The sequence below is a fragment of the Xenopus laevis genome, chromosome 4S (genome assembly GCF_017654675.1).
Source record: "Xenopus laevis strain J_2021 chromosome 4S, Xenopus_laevis_v10.1, whole genome shotgun sequence".
NCBI lineage: Eukaryota > Metazoa > Chordata > Amphibia > Anura > Pipidae > Xenopus > Xenopus laevis.
Window position 1 is genome coordinate 6,604,400 of NC_054378.1, and position 15,786 is coordinate 6,620,185.

The 15,786-nt window shown below is 41.3% G+C and overlaps 1 protein-coding gene across 3 annotated transcripts in view; it reads left to right on the forward strand.

Moving 5' to 3' along the window:
• Nucleotides 1-15,526, forward strand: part of dagla.S (diacylglycerol lipase, alpha S homeolog) — a 30,360-nt gene extending 14,834 nt beyond the window's left edge. For 2 of the 3 annotated variants that reach the window (XM_041560877.1, XM_018260111.2), the window contains exons 2-20: nt 775-912; nt 990-1,201; nt 1,743-1,844; nt 3,393-3,531; nt 3,676-3,763; nt 4,377-4,511; nt 4,618-4,695; nt 4,792-4,916; nt 5,313-5,472; nt 5,590-5,673; nt 5,762-5,839; nt 7,011-7,091; nt 9,284-9,426; nt 9,537-9,605; nt 9,686-9,758; nt 9,864-10,060; nt 10,146-10,275; nt 11,570-11,763; nt 13,550-15,525. In XM_041560877.1, coding sequence (XP_041416811.1) covers nt 818-912; nt 990-1,201; nt 1,743-1,844; nt 3,393-3,531; nt 3,676-3,763; nt 4,377-4,511; nt 4,618-4,695; nt 4,792-4,916; nt 5,313-5,472; nt 5,590-5,673; nt 5,762-5,839; nt 7,011-7,091; nt 9,284-9,426; nt 9,537-9,605; nt 9,686-9,758; nt 9,864-10,060; nt 10,146-10,275; nt 11,570-11,763; nt 13,550-14,471 — 3,105 coding nt within the window. In that variant the 5' untranslated portion in view covers nt 775-817 and the 3' untranslated portion in view covers nt 14,472-15,525. Of the gene's footprint in view, nt 1-774; nt 913-989; nt 1,202-1,742; nt 1,845-3,392; nt 3,532-3,675; nt 3,764-4,376; nt 4,512-4,617; nt 4,696-4,791; nt 4,917-5,312; nt 5,473-5,589; nt 5,674-5,761; nt 5,840-7,010; nt 7,092-9,283; nt 9,427-9,536; nt 9,606-9,685; nt 9,759-9,863; nt 10,061-10,145; nt 10,276-11,569; nt 11,764-13,549 lie in introns of all 3 variants that reach the window. The other variant, XM_018260112.2, reaches the window with a different exon arrangement.
• The last annotated feature ends 260 nt before the right edge of the window (nt 15,527-15,786 follow it).

Here is a 15,786-nt window from a genome sequence, read left to right on the forward strand (position 1 = left end):
GAACGCAATTGCAATGCTAATTGAACAGTGAGACCTCAAGTGAGAGTGGAAGGTTGAAAAAGACAGGAGCGAAATTACTTATCCGTTTGCACAAACCAGCCCAAGCTCATGTTTCATTTTATAATGGAATGTTATCTCTTAAAAGGGGCACTAGCAAATACACCCGCGTGCCTTTCCTCTGGGAGGGCCACAGCAGTCAAAAAGCCCATATTTTATACAAATGAATTGATATTGGACATCTGAATTGAGATGGTAATGAATCTTGCCGTCTACTGACTCCTCAACATTCAAGGAGAAGTAAAGGTTAAAACTAAGTAAGCTTTGTCAGAAAGGTCTATATAAATACACCAGTAAACCCTCAAAGTAATGCTGCTCTGAGTCCTCTGTCAAAAGAAACAGCACATTTCTTTCCTTCTATTGTGTACTCATGGGCTTCTGTATCAGACTTCCTGTTTTCAGCTTAAACCTCCAGGGCTAGGGCTTGAGCATGCTCAGTTTGCTCCTCTCTCCCTTTTCACCTCCCTGCTGTAATCTGAACCCAGAGCTATGAGTGAGCAGGGAGAGACTCAGGCAGGAAGTGATGTCACACCAAGCTAATATGGCAGCTACTACCCTAAACAAACAGAGAGAGCTTCTAGAGCTTTTTACTCAGGTATGGTAAATCATTCTGCAGAATAAATATAGTCTTATAGCTTGCACTATTGTGGCTAATCTATTGGCAATAAACTGCTTCTGTAGCTTTCCTTCTCCTTTAATGCATCTTTATTTTCACAGACCGTAATGGCCGGCCGCGGTGACGTGGTGCTCGCTGCTCGCCATGCCAGGAATCGTGGTTTTCCGCCGCCGCTGGTCTGTGGGCAGCGATGATCTGGTGCTGCCCGGAATCTTTCTCTTTGTGCTGCATAGTACCTGGTAAGGAAATATTTGCACTTGTGTTTGCCTTGGACATTTGCCACTGAAATCAGAATAACTGTACCGTCTCTTTGAAGGTTTGTTATCCTGTCTGTGGTTCTCTTTGGACTGACATATAACCCACACGAGACATGCTCCCTCAACTTGGTAGATCACGGCCGGGGGTACCTGGGCATCCTGCTCAGCTGTATGATTGCAGAGGTGGCCATCATCTGGCTGAGCATGAGAGGGGGCATCCTATACACCGACCCTCGAGACTCCATGCAGTATGTGCTCTACGTGCGGCTGGGTGAGTTTAATTATGGCACATATAGGCTGTTATGAGCGATTATAGTAGGGTAGATAAGGAGAAGGAAAGGCTAAAACTAAGTAAGCGTTATCAGAAAGGTCTATATAAATACACCAGTAAACCTTCAAAGTAATGCTGCTCTGAGTCCTCTGTCAAAAGAAACAGCATTTCTTTCCTTCTATTGTGTACTCATGGACTTCTGTATCAGACTTCCTGTTTTCAGCATAAACCTCCAGGGCTAGGGCTTGAGCATGCTCAGTTTGAACCTCTCCCACTCCCTTTTCCCTCCCCTTCCTGCTGTAATCTGAGCCCAGAGTTATGAGCAGGGAGACTCTGGCACGAAGTGATGTCACGCCAAGCTAATATGGCAGCGGCTATCCTTAACAAACAGAGAAAGCTTCTAGAGCTGGTTACTCAGGTATGGTAAAGCATTCTGCAGAATAAATGTAGTCTTATAGCTTGCACTATTGTGGCTAATCTATTGGCGATAAACTGCTTTGGTAGCTTTCCTTCTCCTTTAAAATCTTCTTTTGTATTTTAGCAATCCTGGTGATTGAGTTCATTTACGCAATTGTGGGCATTGTCTGGCTTGCTCAGTATTACACGTCCTGCAATGATGTCACTGCCAAAAATGTCACACTGGGTAAGTGACCCTGCACTCTCTCCATCTGACAGCCTTTAGCCTTCCCCTGTATGAGCAACCAGTGCATAATTGGCTCAGTTTTGCTCCATGTGACTTCCCTGTCATACCACTGAACATTTCTGGATAGTGATGCCAGTGTCACTGGGCTGAATTGCACACCCCTTTCTTAATTAAAGTGCTAGCAGTTATTTCTTGTGTGAGATATGATATTTGGCGGAAAGCAGAAATTATGGATTTGGTACATAATTTTGTTTTCTCGTTCCTGGGGGTCTGGCGCTCAGGGGGACAAAGGTGTATAGGCGTCTTTCTGCATTACGGACATGTAAAGAGCCCCAGGTGAGGCAAAGGCAGCATCACCTGACAAAATTGTTTTCTGCCTGATGTTTTTGCAGTCTTATAGATATATACCTGGCCACTGTTTTGGGCTTGGCTGATTTTTTGTAGGACCAGGACCAGCAAGGTACCAGGGTGCTTTTAGTATTAAATTATTATTATTATTTAGTATTAATAATTATTATCTATTGAACCACATTTCATGCTGTTCTGAATTCTTTATAATAAGGAAAATATGTTTTGCAGCCAATATGTTATGATGTGACCTTAACCTAGTTTTCGTTCCAAGGTACCATCAATTCTTGCTCACTGCGTAGTTTTAATGAGCACAGTACCCGCTGGATGCAACGCTTTGATCAATCCTAGCCCAGCTTGTTGCTATATTTAGTATTTTTATATATATATATATATATATAGTGAAAAAGGATTGCGGCACTCACAGGGTTTTAGTGAAAAAACAAAAAATGTTTTATTATTAAGCCTCAAGTATACAGTTTTGTGTGCTTCAACCACCTCACATAAGTTCCTTTCGGGCAGAGTGCAAAGCAGTGTATAGGCCCTTGCCATGGGCCAATTATACAGCAAGAAGGAAAAACTGCAGCACCTCTTGTTTGCAAAATGTGAAAATGTTATTGCAATTGGTCAGTAACAGGCCTGTTACTGACCAATTACAATAAAATTTTCACATTTTGCAAACAAGAGGTGCTGCAGTTTTTCCTTCTTGCTTTATTATTAAGCCTCAACGTTTCGATCCCCCACAGGGATCTTCGTCAGGAGCAAAAACAAACAAACATTTTGCTCCTGACGAAGATCCCTGTGGGGGATCGAAACGTTGAGGCTTAATAATAAAACATTTTTTTTTTTTTTCACTAAAACCCTGTGAGTGCCGCAATCCTTTTTCACTGCTTATTTCCCATGCTGGCACCCAGGTATTAATTTTGTCTACGGAGTGCACCATTCCTTTGATTATATATATATATATATATATATATATATATATATATATATATATATATATATATATATATATATATATGTATGTATGTGTGTGTGTGTATATATATATATATATATATATATATATATATATATATATATATATATATATATATATATATATATATATATATATATATATATTTCTATACACTCAAATGGATGCATTCAGTTTGTGTCTGTTAAATAGCTTTATATACTTTTCTTTCATCTCTTCAGGGATGGTGGTGTGTAACTGGGTGGTCATACTCAGTGTCTGTATCACAGTCCTCTGTGTATTCGATCCAACTGGAAGAACATTCGTGAAGCTGAGGGCAACAAAAAGGAGACAGAGAAACCTGCGTACATACAACCTGCGGTGAGTCTGGCTCTATGCTTGTCTTCTTCTCATCTTTTCCAAGTCAATTTCTGCAATTAAATTTTTTTTCACATATTTGTTGCATTCTTTTTGTCTTTAACTGTGAGCGCATTTTCCTTTATCTCTACCCAACATGCCTTCTAGGCACCGACTAGAAGAAGGCCAAGCCAGCAGCTGGACGCGCCGTCTGAAGGTCTTTCTTTGCTGCACTCGCACTAAAGACTCACAGTCTGTAAGTGAAGAAAGCATGTTTCTTGGAGATGAAAAGCTGATTAATAGGTGGTTAGCACTTTTGAACTGGAACAGGGTTTCTGGATGATGCTTACTCCAGTTTGATAGACTGTCACTTACGGTACTACTCACTTTTTTTAGCCACCTTGAAAGTTCCATAAGCGTTTACAATATCTGTTGGAGATAATACATTGTTTTATGAAATATAATATCTGTTGCAGGTATATTGCTTGATATACTGTAAGCATATTTGAAATATTTGCAGCCCTCACTACATGCACCGCAAGACTGCAGGTGTGCCCCTCCTTATTCAGATACTGCAGCTGGCATATAGCTGGTACCATGCACATCACCATGCCGAGCATTGCAGGAGCTAAATGGGAAGAGCATGGAATGCTAGTTCAGCTTAAAGGGTGGTTAAGAGGCATAGCAGCACAGGATCTAAGTGCCACAAGGCCTTATTTGCCATTTTATTAATTGATGGGCGTTTGACTGGTGAGCATGCGTCAAGACTACTATAGAAGAAGCCAGGGAAGTAGGTCAGCAAGCATGTAATAGTAAGTCTGTGTGGGGCATTTTCCAGACCCTAACCCAATTTTTCCATCTTTTTCCAGGATGCATACTCGGAGATCGCCTACTTGTTTGCAGAGTTTTTCAGAGATCTGGACATTGTTCCATCAGACATCATTGCTGGACTGGTTCTATTGCGCCAGCGTCAAAGGGCAAAACGCAACGCTGTTCTCGATGAGGTTTGTGTTGTGGAGGAATAAAGCCCTGGAAGTTGGGGGAGGAGCTTTTGGTGTAGGGAATTTTTAACTGAAACAGAGATTAATGATTTTTTTTTTGTTCTTTCAGGCAAACAATGACATATTGGCTTTTCTATCTGGGATGCCAGTCACAAGGAAAACAAAATATCTAGACCTGAAAAATGCAGTGAGTCATGATCCCTTGGTCACACCACATTGTATTTTCCTACCAATGTCTTTGTCTTTCCAAGCCACTTTTTAATTCCTGGTCTCTACCCCTCAGCAAGAGATGCAGCGGTACAAGGAGGTCTGTTACTACATGCTCTTCGCGCTGGCTGCATACGGCTGGCCTATGTACCTCATCAGGAACCCAACCTGTGGCATCTGCGGGTTGGCAGGGGCATGCTCGTGAGTACTTTCTTGCAGATCACTTTTCTTCTGATTTCATATAAATTTTGTTAAGGGCTGCATCAAACCCATGAATACCATTTCTTTTACCAACAACTTCTGCAATGTCTTCAGTTATCCAGGGCTTTAAAGTCACCTGAAATTAAGGAATTAAAAAATATAGATTTGTCCAAGCAAAACCCTTTAAAAGGAGCTTGTTTTCGGCACACCAGTATTAGCAAAACTGAAATTATTTTGGTATTATTGTTCTCTTTTTTTTTTTTTTTTTTTCAGATATTTTCTGTATTCCATCCTTTTTTTTTTTTTTTTTTTTTTTTTGCATTCTTCAATATTATCACTCCCTGTCACCTTATTCTCTGTCTATGCTCACTCAATCCACTTGATTTGTCTTTTTAGCAGTTGCTTCTGCCTTTGCTCTGCAAGGCCACGCTTTGCCCCTGGGGTCACAATTGAGGAGGATAACTGCTGCGGCTGTAATGCTATTGCGATAAAACGCCACTTCTTAGATGAGAACATGAACATGGTGGACATTGTGTATACTTCATGTCACGATGCGGTCAGTATAACAACTCCGTGCTTCTTAATCCCCAGCTCTTTTCTCTTAACCTTCCACTTATACACTTATGAGGTTTATATAATATTTCTAAAGCCATGCTTCTTTCTTGTTTTATAGGTTTATGAAACACCATTCTTTGTTGCAGTTGATCACGATAAGAAGAAAGTGGTAATTAGCATTCGAGGAACGCTCTCTCCAAAGGTAGGAAATGAGCCCTACTCCCTTCTCAGGGACTTTACAGAAGTTTTGAGACAAGCTTTGTTTTAATCCGATTGTTTCCTACTCTTAGGATGCCTTGACAGATCTCACAGGAGATGCGGAGCGGCTGCCAGTGGAAGGGCATCATGGCACCTGGTTGGGGCACAAGGTGAGACCCAAAAGCTATATGTTGATTAGCTAGGGTTGCTTGTACTCTTTATCATACAATCCCTAAGCTTAATATTCACACCTCCTTGCTTTATCTTCAAATTTGTGGTTCTGCTTAATATGATAAATATTAAATGTTCTAATTTCCTTACCTCTCTTGTCTGCTAGTTGCATCTATGCTTGAGCCTTTAAAGGAACAATAAAACAAAAAAATAAAGTCTTTTAAAGTAATGAAAATATAATGCTCTGTTAAAACTGACATGTTTTTATTTCAAAAACTCTACAATAGTTTATATAAACAACAAGCTGCTGTGTAGACATGGGGGCAGCAATTCAAAGCTGAAAAAGGAGAGGCACAGTTTACACCGCAGATAACAGATAAGCTCTGTTGTATACAATGGAATTCTTCAGAACTTATCTGTTATCCATTGTGTATCATGTGCTTGAATGGCTGCCTCCATGGCTACACTGCAGCTTGTTTATATAAACTATAGTAGTACTTATCTGTTATCTACTGTGTATCCTGTGCTTGAATGGCTGCCCCCATGGCTACACAGCAGCTTGTTTATATAAACTATAGTAGTACTTATCTGTTATCTACTGTGTATCCTGTGCTTGAATGGCTGCCCCCATGACTACACAGCAGCTTGTTTATATAAACTATAGTAGTACTTATCTGTTATCTACTGTGTATCCTGTGCTTGAATGGCTGCCTCCATGGCTACACAGCAGCTTATTTATATGAACTATAGTAGTGTTTCTGATGCAAACACACCGGTTTTACCAGTGCAGAGCAACATTATATTAAACTTTTTATAATCCATGTGGCACTGGTAGAGTCTGGCCAAGAAACTTAAGCATACAAAGCAAATGTGGTTGTCTGTATGCCCCCCCCCCCATGGTGTTACTACCTTGCAGAATTGTAGAATTAGTGGCAGACACAGACCAACTTTAACAAGGATGGGGGGGGGATAAAGAGCTTTTGTTGTTTTGGGCATTAAAACTGCATAATCATTTCTTATTTCTCTAAATATATTTTAATAATTTAAAATACACTTACAGGAATGTCCTAGCTGAAAGTATCAGGTCACTTTTTGGTCCTTTACTAGTAATGAAGTTCCACCCCTTCCAATTGCGCCTTCCACAAGGTAACATTTATTTCTCATGTGCAGGGAATGGTTCTGTCTGCTGAGTACATTAAGAAGAAGCTGGAGCAAGAGATGGTTCTTTCCCAAGCATTTGGCCGTGACCTGGTAAGTGTCAATACTTGCATAAGATTACATTACATTAATTAGTGATGGTTACTATGGGTGTTTTATATGTATAGGATAACATGGCATGTGGCTTGTGCCCTTACTGCCATCTTCATTGCTTCTGAATATCTAGTTTTGTTTTCTCTTTGCTTGTGCAATGAACTCTGCCCACTGTTACTGTTGTATTGATGAGAATGAGAAGAGATGCTCCTAAAACATTCTCACTCCCATGTACCCCATAATATAAGAGTTGGTGCTCACTATCTCTGACCACTAGACATTCTTTTCTTTGCTTTCTGGTGGTGATTGCTGAGAAGAAGCATCGGATTCTGGCTTCAACTTCATATGCTCCTGGCTGCTTCTTATGAGGCACAGACAGGTCACTAAAGACTATTGTTTATCCCCTATACCAGGGATCCCCAGCTTTTTTTTTTTTTTTTACTTGTGAGACACATTCAGATGTAAAAAAAAAAAAAAAGGTTGGTGAGCAACACAAGCATGCAAAATGTTTCTGAGGGTGCAAATTAGGGGCTGTGATTGACTATTGGTATCCCCTGTGAGACCTGGCAGCCTACAAGATGCTCTGTTTGGTAATACACCTGGTTTTTACGCAACCACAATATGCCTCCAAGTCAGGAATTCAAAAATAATCACCTGCTTTGAGGCCACTGAGAGCAAGATCCAAGGGGGTTGGGGAGAAACATGTTGATCATGAGCCACTGGTTGGGGATCACTGCCCTATACTATTGTTCAGTAGGGATTATTCCAGTAAAGTAGGCTAGCACACACAGCGAGTTAAACCGGGGTCATACCCCTGGTGCGTTTATTGCGTCACAGCGTTTTGGGGGCGTTCCCCCTTCGTCAGGTGATACAGAAACAAAGCTTAAATAGCCAAATTACCCACCCCCAATACAAAAGGGAAATGTCCAATGTATCCAAAGTGTCCAATTAGTGTCCATAAATGTTGCAAAAAGGGTTCTCTGGGTGAAAACAGTCCCATTGAAAAAAAGTATCCATTACAAAGCGAAAAGAAGATTCACAATTTTTAAACAAACAATTAGATCAATCCCTCACCCTGATAATGGGGAAAAAGAAGTTTTTTTTACCTCACCCTGGAAGTATATTCGAATTTTTTTCGAATTAATATCTGCAAAAATAAAGGGAAATAGTTTAATTCAAAGGCAATAATAATTTATAAAAAACAAGTCAAATTGAACTCTTCATTTAAGCCTCTAGGAGTTTATGTTTGCAAAGTCCAAATCCAGTAACTCTCTCGTTGTAGTAATTTTTGTTTAAAGTCTTGCCCTTGTACCTCATTTACTTTTTCCAGAATTTGCCAACGAATCTGAGAAATCCTATGTTCATTATCATAGAAGTGTTTTGCTAATGTTGTTTCCTATTTTTTCCTAATTCCTTTATCATCGTCGCCTGACGAAGGGCGAACGCCCCCGAAACGTTGTGACGCAATAAACGCACCAGGGGTATGACCCCGGTTTAACTCGCTGTGTGTGCTAGCCTACTTTACTGGATTACTCGTTATTTTGGGGTTGCCGTCTCCCTAGGGCTTTTAAGCACCAAGCGGAAACACCATTGAAGGGCCTGAGTGTGCACGTGACCTTCCTTGTTCTGTAGGGATCATTGTCACATATTTATTATCATCAGTTTTTAAAGGATATTTGCTTAAGTGCAGCTGGAGACTTAACCAAACCACCATGTTTATTCTTTCATGGTTACTTGGAAAAGGCAGGAGCTACACATTAATCTGAATTTCCTGGGACAAACACAGCCGCTAGAGAAGCTGGGATTAGAATAGTTCATTGTGCACCTCTGTGTATTTTGTTGAATTGCTGGCTGGGGCTGTTTGCAAACCCCTCTACATTCTAGGCAGGAGGAAACAGTCAGCGGTTTATTCCAGGAACTCTATCACTAATAAAACATACCGTGTGCCATCCTCCTTATTGGTTATCAGTGTACAGATCAAAGTCCAGTTTGTAGCTCATTCATGTCTGTCGAAATTAAATGAGCAAAAAAAAGGGAACAGTACCTATAAAAAGAAAAAAACATGGACAAACAATAGCCAGATTCAGAAATCAGAACATAGACTGAAATGAAAACACATTAGCATAACCTTCCCACCAGTAATGTACATGTGTGTCCTTGATGCTGGTTTTTGACCTTTCCTTTATTGTCAGGCACGTGGGACCAAACACTACGAACTGATTGTGGTTGGCCATTCTCTTGGAGCTGGAACTGCTGCCATCTTGTCCTTTCTTCTACGCCCACAGTATCCTTCCCTGAAGTGCTTTGCATATTCCCCACCCGGTGGCTTGCTTAGGTATGTTATGTATATTACACAGTGTCACCTAAGAATCTCTGTACACAGTCACTACTAAAAGGACCAAGATTCCATTTTCCATTAATCCCTTTTTGTTTTTTGTGCCACAGTGAAGATGCTATGGAATATTCTAAGGAATTTGTTACCTCTGTGGTGCTTGGAAAGGATCTAGTTCCAAGGTAAGCTGCTGAAACTCTATAGAACCTGTAGGTTCTACCATTTCAATTCGGCTTCACTCTCTCCTATACTTTTCCTTCAGAATTGGACTGTCACAGCTGGAAGGTTTTCGCAGGCACTTGCTGGACGTTCTTCAGAGAAGCAACAAGCCTAAGGTAAGGTTATCTTGAATTAGACATTTTTTATGTTAAAACCTTTGCTGATGTGGATACATGTTGGAAATATTATCATCATGTGCTGCACAATTGTGCTTTCTGCAGTGGCGCATCATACTTGGTGGAACAAAATGCATACCTAAATCAGAACTTCCGGAAGAGTCAGAGGCTATAACGATACCCAGTAATCGTCTATGGACACACCCCAGTGACCTGACTATTGCACTTTCAGCTAGCACACCTCTTTACCCACCAGGGCGTATCATTCATGTGGTTCATAACCATCCAGTAGAGCAGTGCTGGTGAGTACTATAGGGTAAAGTATAAATGACATTGCTGACATTGCTGCAGTTTTGTTTGCTATGTTTCACTTTCTTTGCCTTCCAGTTTCTGGAATCAAGAAGAACCCACCTACTTTGCCATCTGGGGTGATAATAAAGCATTTGAGGAGGTTATAATCTCTCCAGCCATGTTGCATGAACATCTCCCCCATGTGGTAATGGATGGACTGAACAAGGTGAGATTGTCCTGAGGCCCTTAAAGGGATTCTGTCATGATTTTTATGATTTTTTTTATTTCTAAATTACACTGTTTACACTGCAAATAATTTGCTCTACCATATAAAATGTCATTCATGAACCAGCGAGTGTATTTTTTTAGTTGTAATATTGGTGTGTAGGTGCATCTCAGGTCATTTTGCCTGGTCATGTGCTTTCAGAAAGAGCCAGCACTTTCGGATGGAACTGCTTTCTGGCAAGCTGTTGTTTCTCCTACTCAATGTAACTGAATGTGTCTCAGTGGGACCTGGATTTTACTATTGAGTGCTGTTCTTAGATCTACCAGGCAGCTGTTATCTTGTGTTAGGGAGCTGCTATCTGGTTACCTTCCCATTGTTCTGTCATTAGTAGGGATGCACCAAATCCACTGTTTTGCATTCGGCATATGCAAATTAGGGGTGGGAAAGGGAAAAATGTTTTACTTCCTTGTTTTGTGACAACACGTCACATAATTTCCCTCCCCGTCCCTAATTTGCATATGCAAATTAGAATTCGGTTCCGCTGGGCAGAAGGATTTAGCCTAATCCTGAACCGTATCCTGGATTCAGTGCATCCTTAGTTGTTAGGCTGCTGGAGGGGAAAGGGAGGGGGGTGATAACTCCAAATTGCAGGGCAGCAGTAAAGCGTGAATTAAGTTTTTAGAGCACAAGTCACATGACTGGGGGCAGCTGGGAAACTGACTATGTCTAGCCCCATGACAGATTTCAAAATTAAATATAAAAAAAATCTGTTTGCTCTTTTGCGAAACAGATTTCAGTTCAAAATTATTAACTGATGCGTTTTGGAAAAAAAATACTTTTTTTCCCATGATAGTATCCCTTTAACCTTTTGTAAGGTACAACAAATGGCTTTTCTCTGCAGTTTAAAACATATGAGATATGCTGGAAGTTATTGTTTCCTGAAGTAACCATTGCCCTAGTAGCTGAGAACGTAACCTGGCTGCAGTACTTACCAGGAACTAGATTCCTTCCTCTCTCATTGGAGAAACAAGATCCCAAGGGAGACAGGAGCTCCTTTATTCAAGAATATATCTCAAACAAATAGAAGGAAGTGCAGTGTTCTTTGCATCTTTGCCAGGAGGCAGACACCGGGATCTTTGGCCCCTCAACTGGACTGTTATTTTAGGTTACCCTTTTTTTCTATAACGCACTGTAGAGGGGTAGACAATAAAACTCCCGCTTGCCTGCTATATCCTCCTTCTATCACTGTGTGTTTTTGTTCTTTAGCTCACAGCATTTTCAATTCTGTTTAAAGGTCCTAGAGAATTACAACAAGGGCAAAACTGCACTGCTCTCAGCTGCCAAGGTCATGGTGAGTCCGACAGAGGTGGATCTGAATCCAGAGCTAATTTTCCAACAGCAACTTCACCCACCTCTCCCAATCCTGGAGGTAATTCCTGCCATCATGCCTGGAGCCCACAACGCAAACCGGAGGAACAGCAGCACCAAGTAAGATAGTGGGGTCTTTAACCTATACCACACTCCCTCACACATTATATATGTTACCCCTGTCTGTCTTTTTTATACCTTCTTCATTTTTTTTATGTCTTTTCATTTTCCGTCCATTTTACTGTGTCTGTCTTATCGTCATTATTCAGGGTTCCGGGTTGAGCTGGTATCTGTCATCTATGTGTAACGGAGGCTGTTCTGTCACTTTTTTCTTGCTTATCCATGGCCTGTTTATATGGTCCTTAGTTTATTCATCTGTGAGTCTTTTTATCATGTTTTTCTCCTTCTATCTGTAAATCCCTATCTTAGATTTCCCTCTAAATATACATTCTTGCCAGTTCCCATCCTCCCCCTCAGCATTTATATTGCACTTGTTGGGTTATGCAGTAATATGAGCAAACACAGGTTCACTTCGAAATAGAAACAATTGTAGTTGGAGCAGAACACCCAGTAAAGCCGAGTATACTTAGCCCCGCCCCCCAGCAACCCAGTTCAGAACACCTGCTGTAGTAATACCATATTGTACTGACCAAGCGTACTAAAATAAAATATAACTTTTAATTATTTAACAATAAAAATATAAATGCACCAAGCGTGTACAGTGTAGCACCCCACAACCGAAATAACCAACTCACTGCGGTTAAGCAGTGCTGGACCGTGTCCCTAAAAAACACTCAATTAAAAACTGCAAAGGTGAACAGATGGTGAGACTTTCTTTTAATCAAGAGTTTTAGTCTCAATAGTCAAATTCTTTTTAGATAAGGTAAGTGACAAGCCACAATGAGCTGCCCCCCTCCCTTCCAGTCCCACACGGCGCACCTGCCTGTCTACGCTGGGAGCGATAGGAGCTGCTCTCACCATCGTCCATCTATGCCTCCTTTCCCTATGCATTTCGCCGCGTGAACGGCTTCCTCGGGCATAATATATCACTTATGCCCCGTTCCTTTGCAAACGATTTGGCCAAATACCGAACCGAATCCAAATCTTAATTTGCATATGCAAATTAGGGGTGGTAAGGTGAAAGCATTTTTTGCTTCCTTGTTTTGTGACAAAAAGTTACGCGATTTCCCTTGCATATGCAAATTAGGATTCGGATTCGGTCCGAATTCTGCTGAAAAAGGCCAAATCCTCGCCGAATCCCAAATCTAATCCTGGATTCGTTGCATCCCTAGTAAGGCTGCAAATCTATTGTTAGTGCTACTTTTGATTATTCATATTTCTATTCAGGCCTCTCCTGTTAATATTCCAACCTCTTTTTCAAATCAATGCATGATTGCTAAAGTAATTTGGACCCTAGCAACCGCATTGCTGAAATCGCAAACTGGAGAGCTGCTGAATAAAAAGCTACATAACTCAAAAACCACTGATAATAAAAAATGGAATCCAATTGCAAATTATCTCAGAATATCACTCTATACATCATACTAAAAGTTGACAACCCCTTTAACATGATTAGATCTAACTTGAATACAATTGGCTGCTGTTCGTTAATGAACTGTGAAAAACGTTGTGCATATTACTGAATAATCCTTAGTACGTATATATATCTTGTTGCACTACTTATATCTATATCCCAGCTGCCACTTCTCCTTGCCTCTAGATTGCAGGCCTGTCACCCTGACTAGTTTGCCTCTGCATTTGCTATTTCCTAAATTTTGGTTTCCCATTTTTTCCCCTCTCTTTTCCTCTTTGAATAGCTTTTCTACCAGGCTTTAACAATGTAATAATTTGTTCCACTTTAATTGTGTTAATATTTTTGTCTTTCTCTTGCAATCTATATCTACAGGAGTAAACAGTCAGACATCAGCCTGGAGGGTTTTTATGATTCTCGCCTTCTGTCGCCAATTCTCAAAGACCCAGTAGAGCTCCTATTGATGAGCACAAAAGATTGTCTGGCTGTGTCTCTCCAGGATCGCAGGGCACCGCTTGCTACAATGGAGAGTCTCTCTGATAATGAGTCTGTTTACAGCTTCGACTCACGGCGCTCTTCTGGTTTCCGTAGTATACGAGGCTCGCCAAGCCTGAGAGCAGTGTTGGAAACGGATGAGAGACATTGTTTTTTCATTGACCCCACAATCCCGGAGGAAAATCCCTCTTTAAGTTCACGGACAGAGCTTCTAGGAGCAGATGCCCTCTCAAAACATTCGCAGGAGAGCCAGCCAACGGAGATTGCTCACAACAGTGGCAGATCTTCACCAGGTGACCTGCCCCCTTGGGATGAGGAGGCTTTAGCAGGAGTAGAGAGCAGTGGAGCTCTCACCCCAGATAAAGAAGAATTGGCACTGCAGAATGGGCGCTTGAATGAGGTGCCTAGTCCCCAGGTGCTGGAGTTTGCAGAGTTTATAGACAGCCTTTTTAATCTGGACAACAAAAGTGGCTCTCTGCAGGATCTATACCATGTGATGGTTTCAGATGGTACAGAGCGTGAAATACCTAAGTCAGTTAGTGACCAAGAAATCCTACTTCGGGCAAAGTTTGAACCTAATCTGGTGCCCAAGCCCCCTCGCCTTTTTGCTGGGTCTGCAGATCCATCATCTGGCATTTCAGTGTCGGCCTCCTTCCCCCTCAGCTCCTCCGAAGAGCTTATGGACTTAACGCCAACGGGAATGAGCAGCCAGGAGTGCCTGACACCAGACCCCATCCGAACTCCAACGCCGACAGGAGCCGGTCACAGCAAAAAGGAAGACTTGCTTATTTCTGCTCTCTAGCCAAATGCGCAGGGAATAACGGACAGAGAATTCTTGGGTTTTCTAGGAGAACAGGTTTAGTAAGAGAATTGCCAGTGGTAACCTGTGCTCTCCAAAATTACCAGGAAGTGTGGGGGAATACGTTTACAGCAGCAGTCCTGCATAATACCAGTATAGGAAGCGACGGGTCTGCTTGGAAGAACTGTAGAATACAGTAAGTTATTGCCATAGGTTATTTAGTGCGAAAAGAAAAAGGGATTCTACAGCCTTCATGAAGGTTATAAACCAAGGAAAGAGACTACGTTGCACTAAATAGATTCTGCCATAGGATAGGCTAGTAAACTCGGATCTAGCCATGGCACGTTCCCCCTGAATATCTATAAAATGTAGTGCAGCTTGTGATTCCCTGGGGGAATTGAGATGTACTTTCACTACCACCTTCCTCAGGAGGGGCCATGTTCCTACCATCCGTGGTTTGAGGGATACACCTTTTCACCCTTTGCCTTCTTTACCTCCTTGTCTCTCAATCCCCCCCCACATCTCCTTGTCTCTCAATCCCCTCCACATCTCCTAATCTCAGCATGCTTCCTTATGTGTGGGTTTACTTGTTGCTGCTCAGAATGCATAAATCAACAGTATGTATTGTCTCTGTATTAGAAGCAGTACCGCATGTTTGCTTATAATACAGCTAGTCATGAGAAAAATCAACAGATCTGTAGCAGTAGCCAGGAAAGAGGTTCTAGAGTGGATATAACCGTTGGCACTGGCTATTGCAAATTTAATGTTCCCATCAGCTGACAGGGGGGTTGTTGTGTGTGCTCCAGCAATTTGATTGATGGGGGTTTGTAGATGTCACAGCTTATCTATCTCTGCCACAGCTAAAGGCTTATGTTGGTCAACTCAAGAACAGCGGATGTGATGACATTTTGGTCACTTCTACAAGCCTCCATAATAACCACCCTCTGTGACAGTGTTCAAGGAATGAAAGTGTTTTAATGTAATACAAATATAATGCAGTGTTGCCCTGCAATGGTAAAACTGCTGTGTTTGCTTCAGAAACAATTGTTTTTGTAAATAAGCTGCTATGTAGCAATGGAGGCAACCATTCAAAGGAGAAAAGGCTCAGGTTACACAGCAGATAGCAGAGAACATAATGGTTTTTGTTATCTATTATCTACTATTTAACCTGTGCCATATAGCCTTTTCTTAAAGGGATACTGTCATGGGAAAAAAAAAAATTTCAAAATGAATCCGTTAATAGTGCTGTTCCAGCAGAATTCTGCGCTGAAATCCATTTCTCAAAAGAGCAAACAGATTTTTTTATATTTGATTTTAA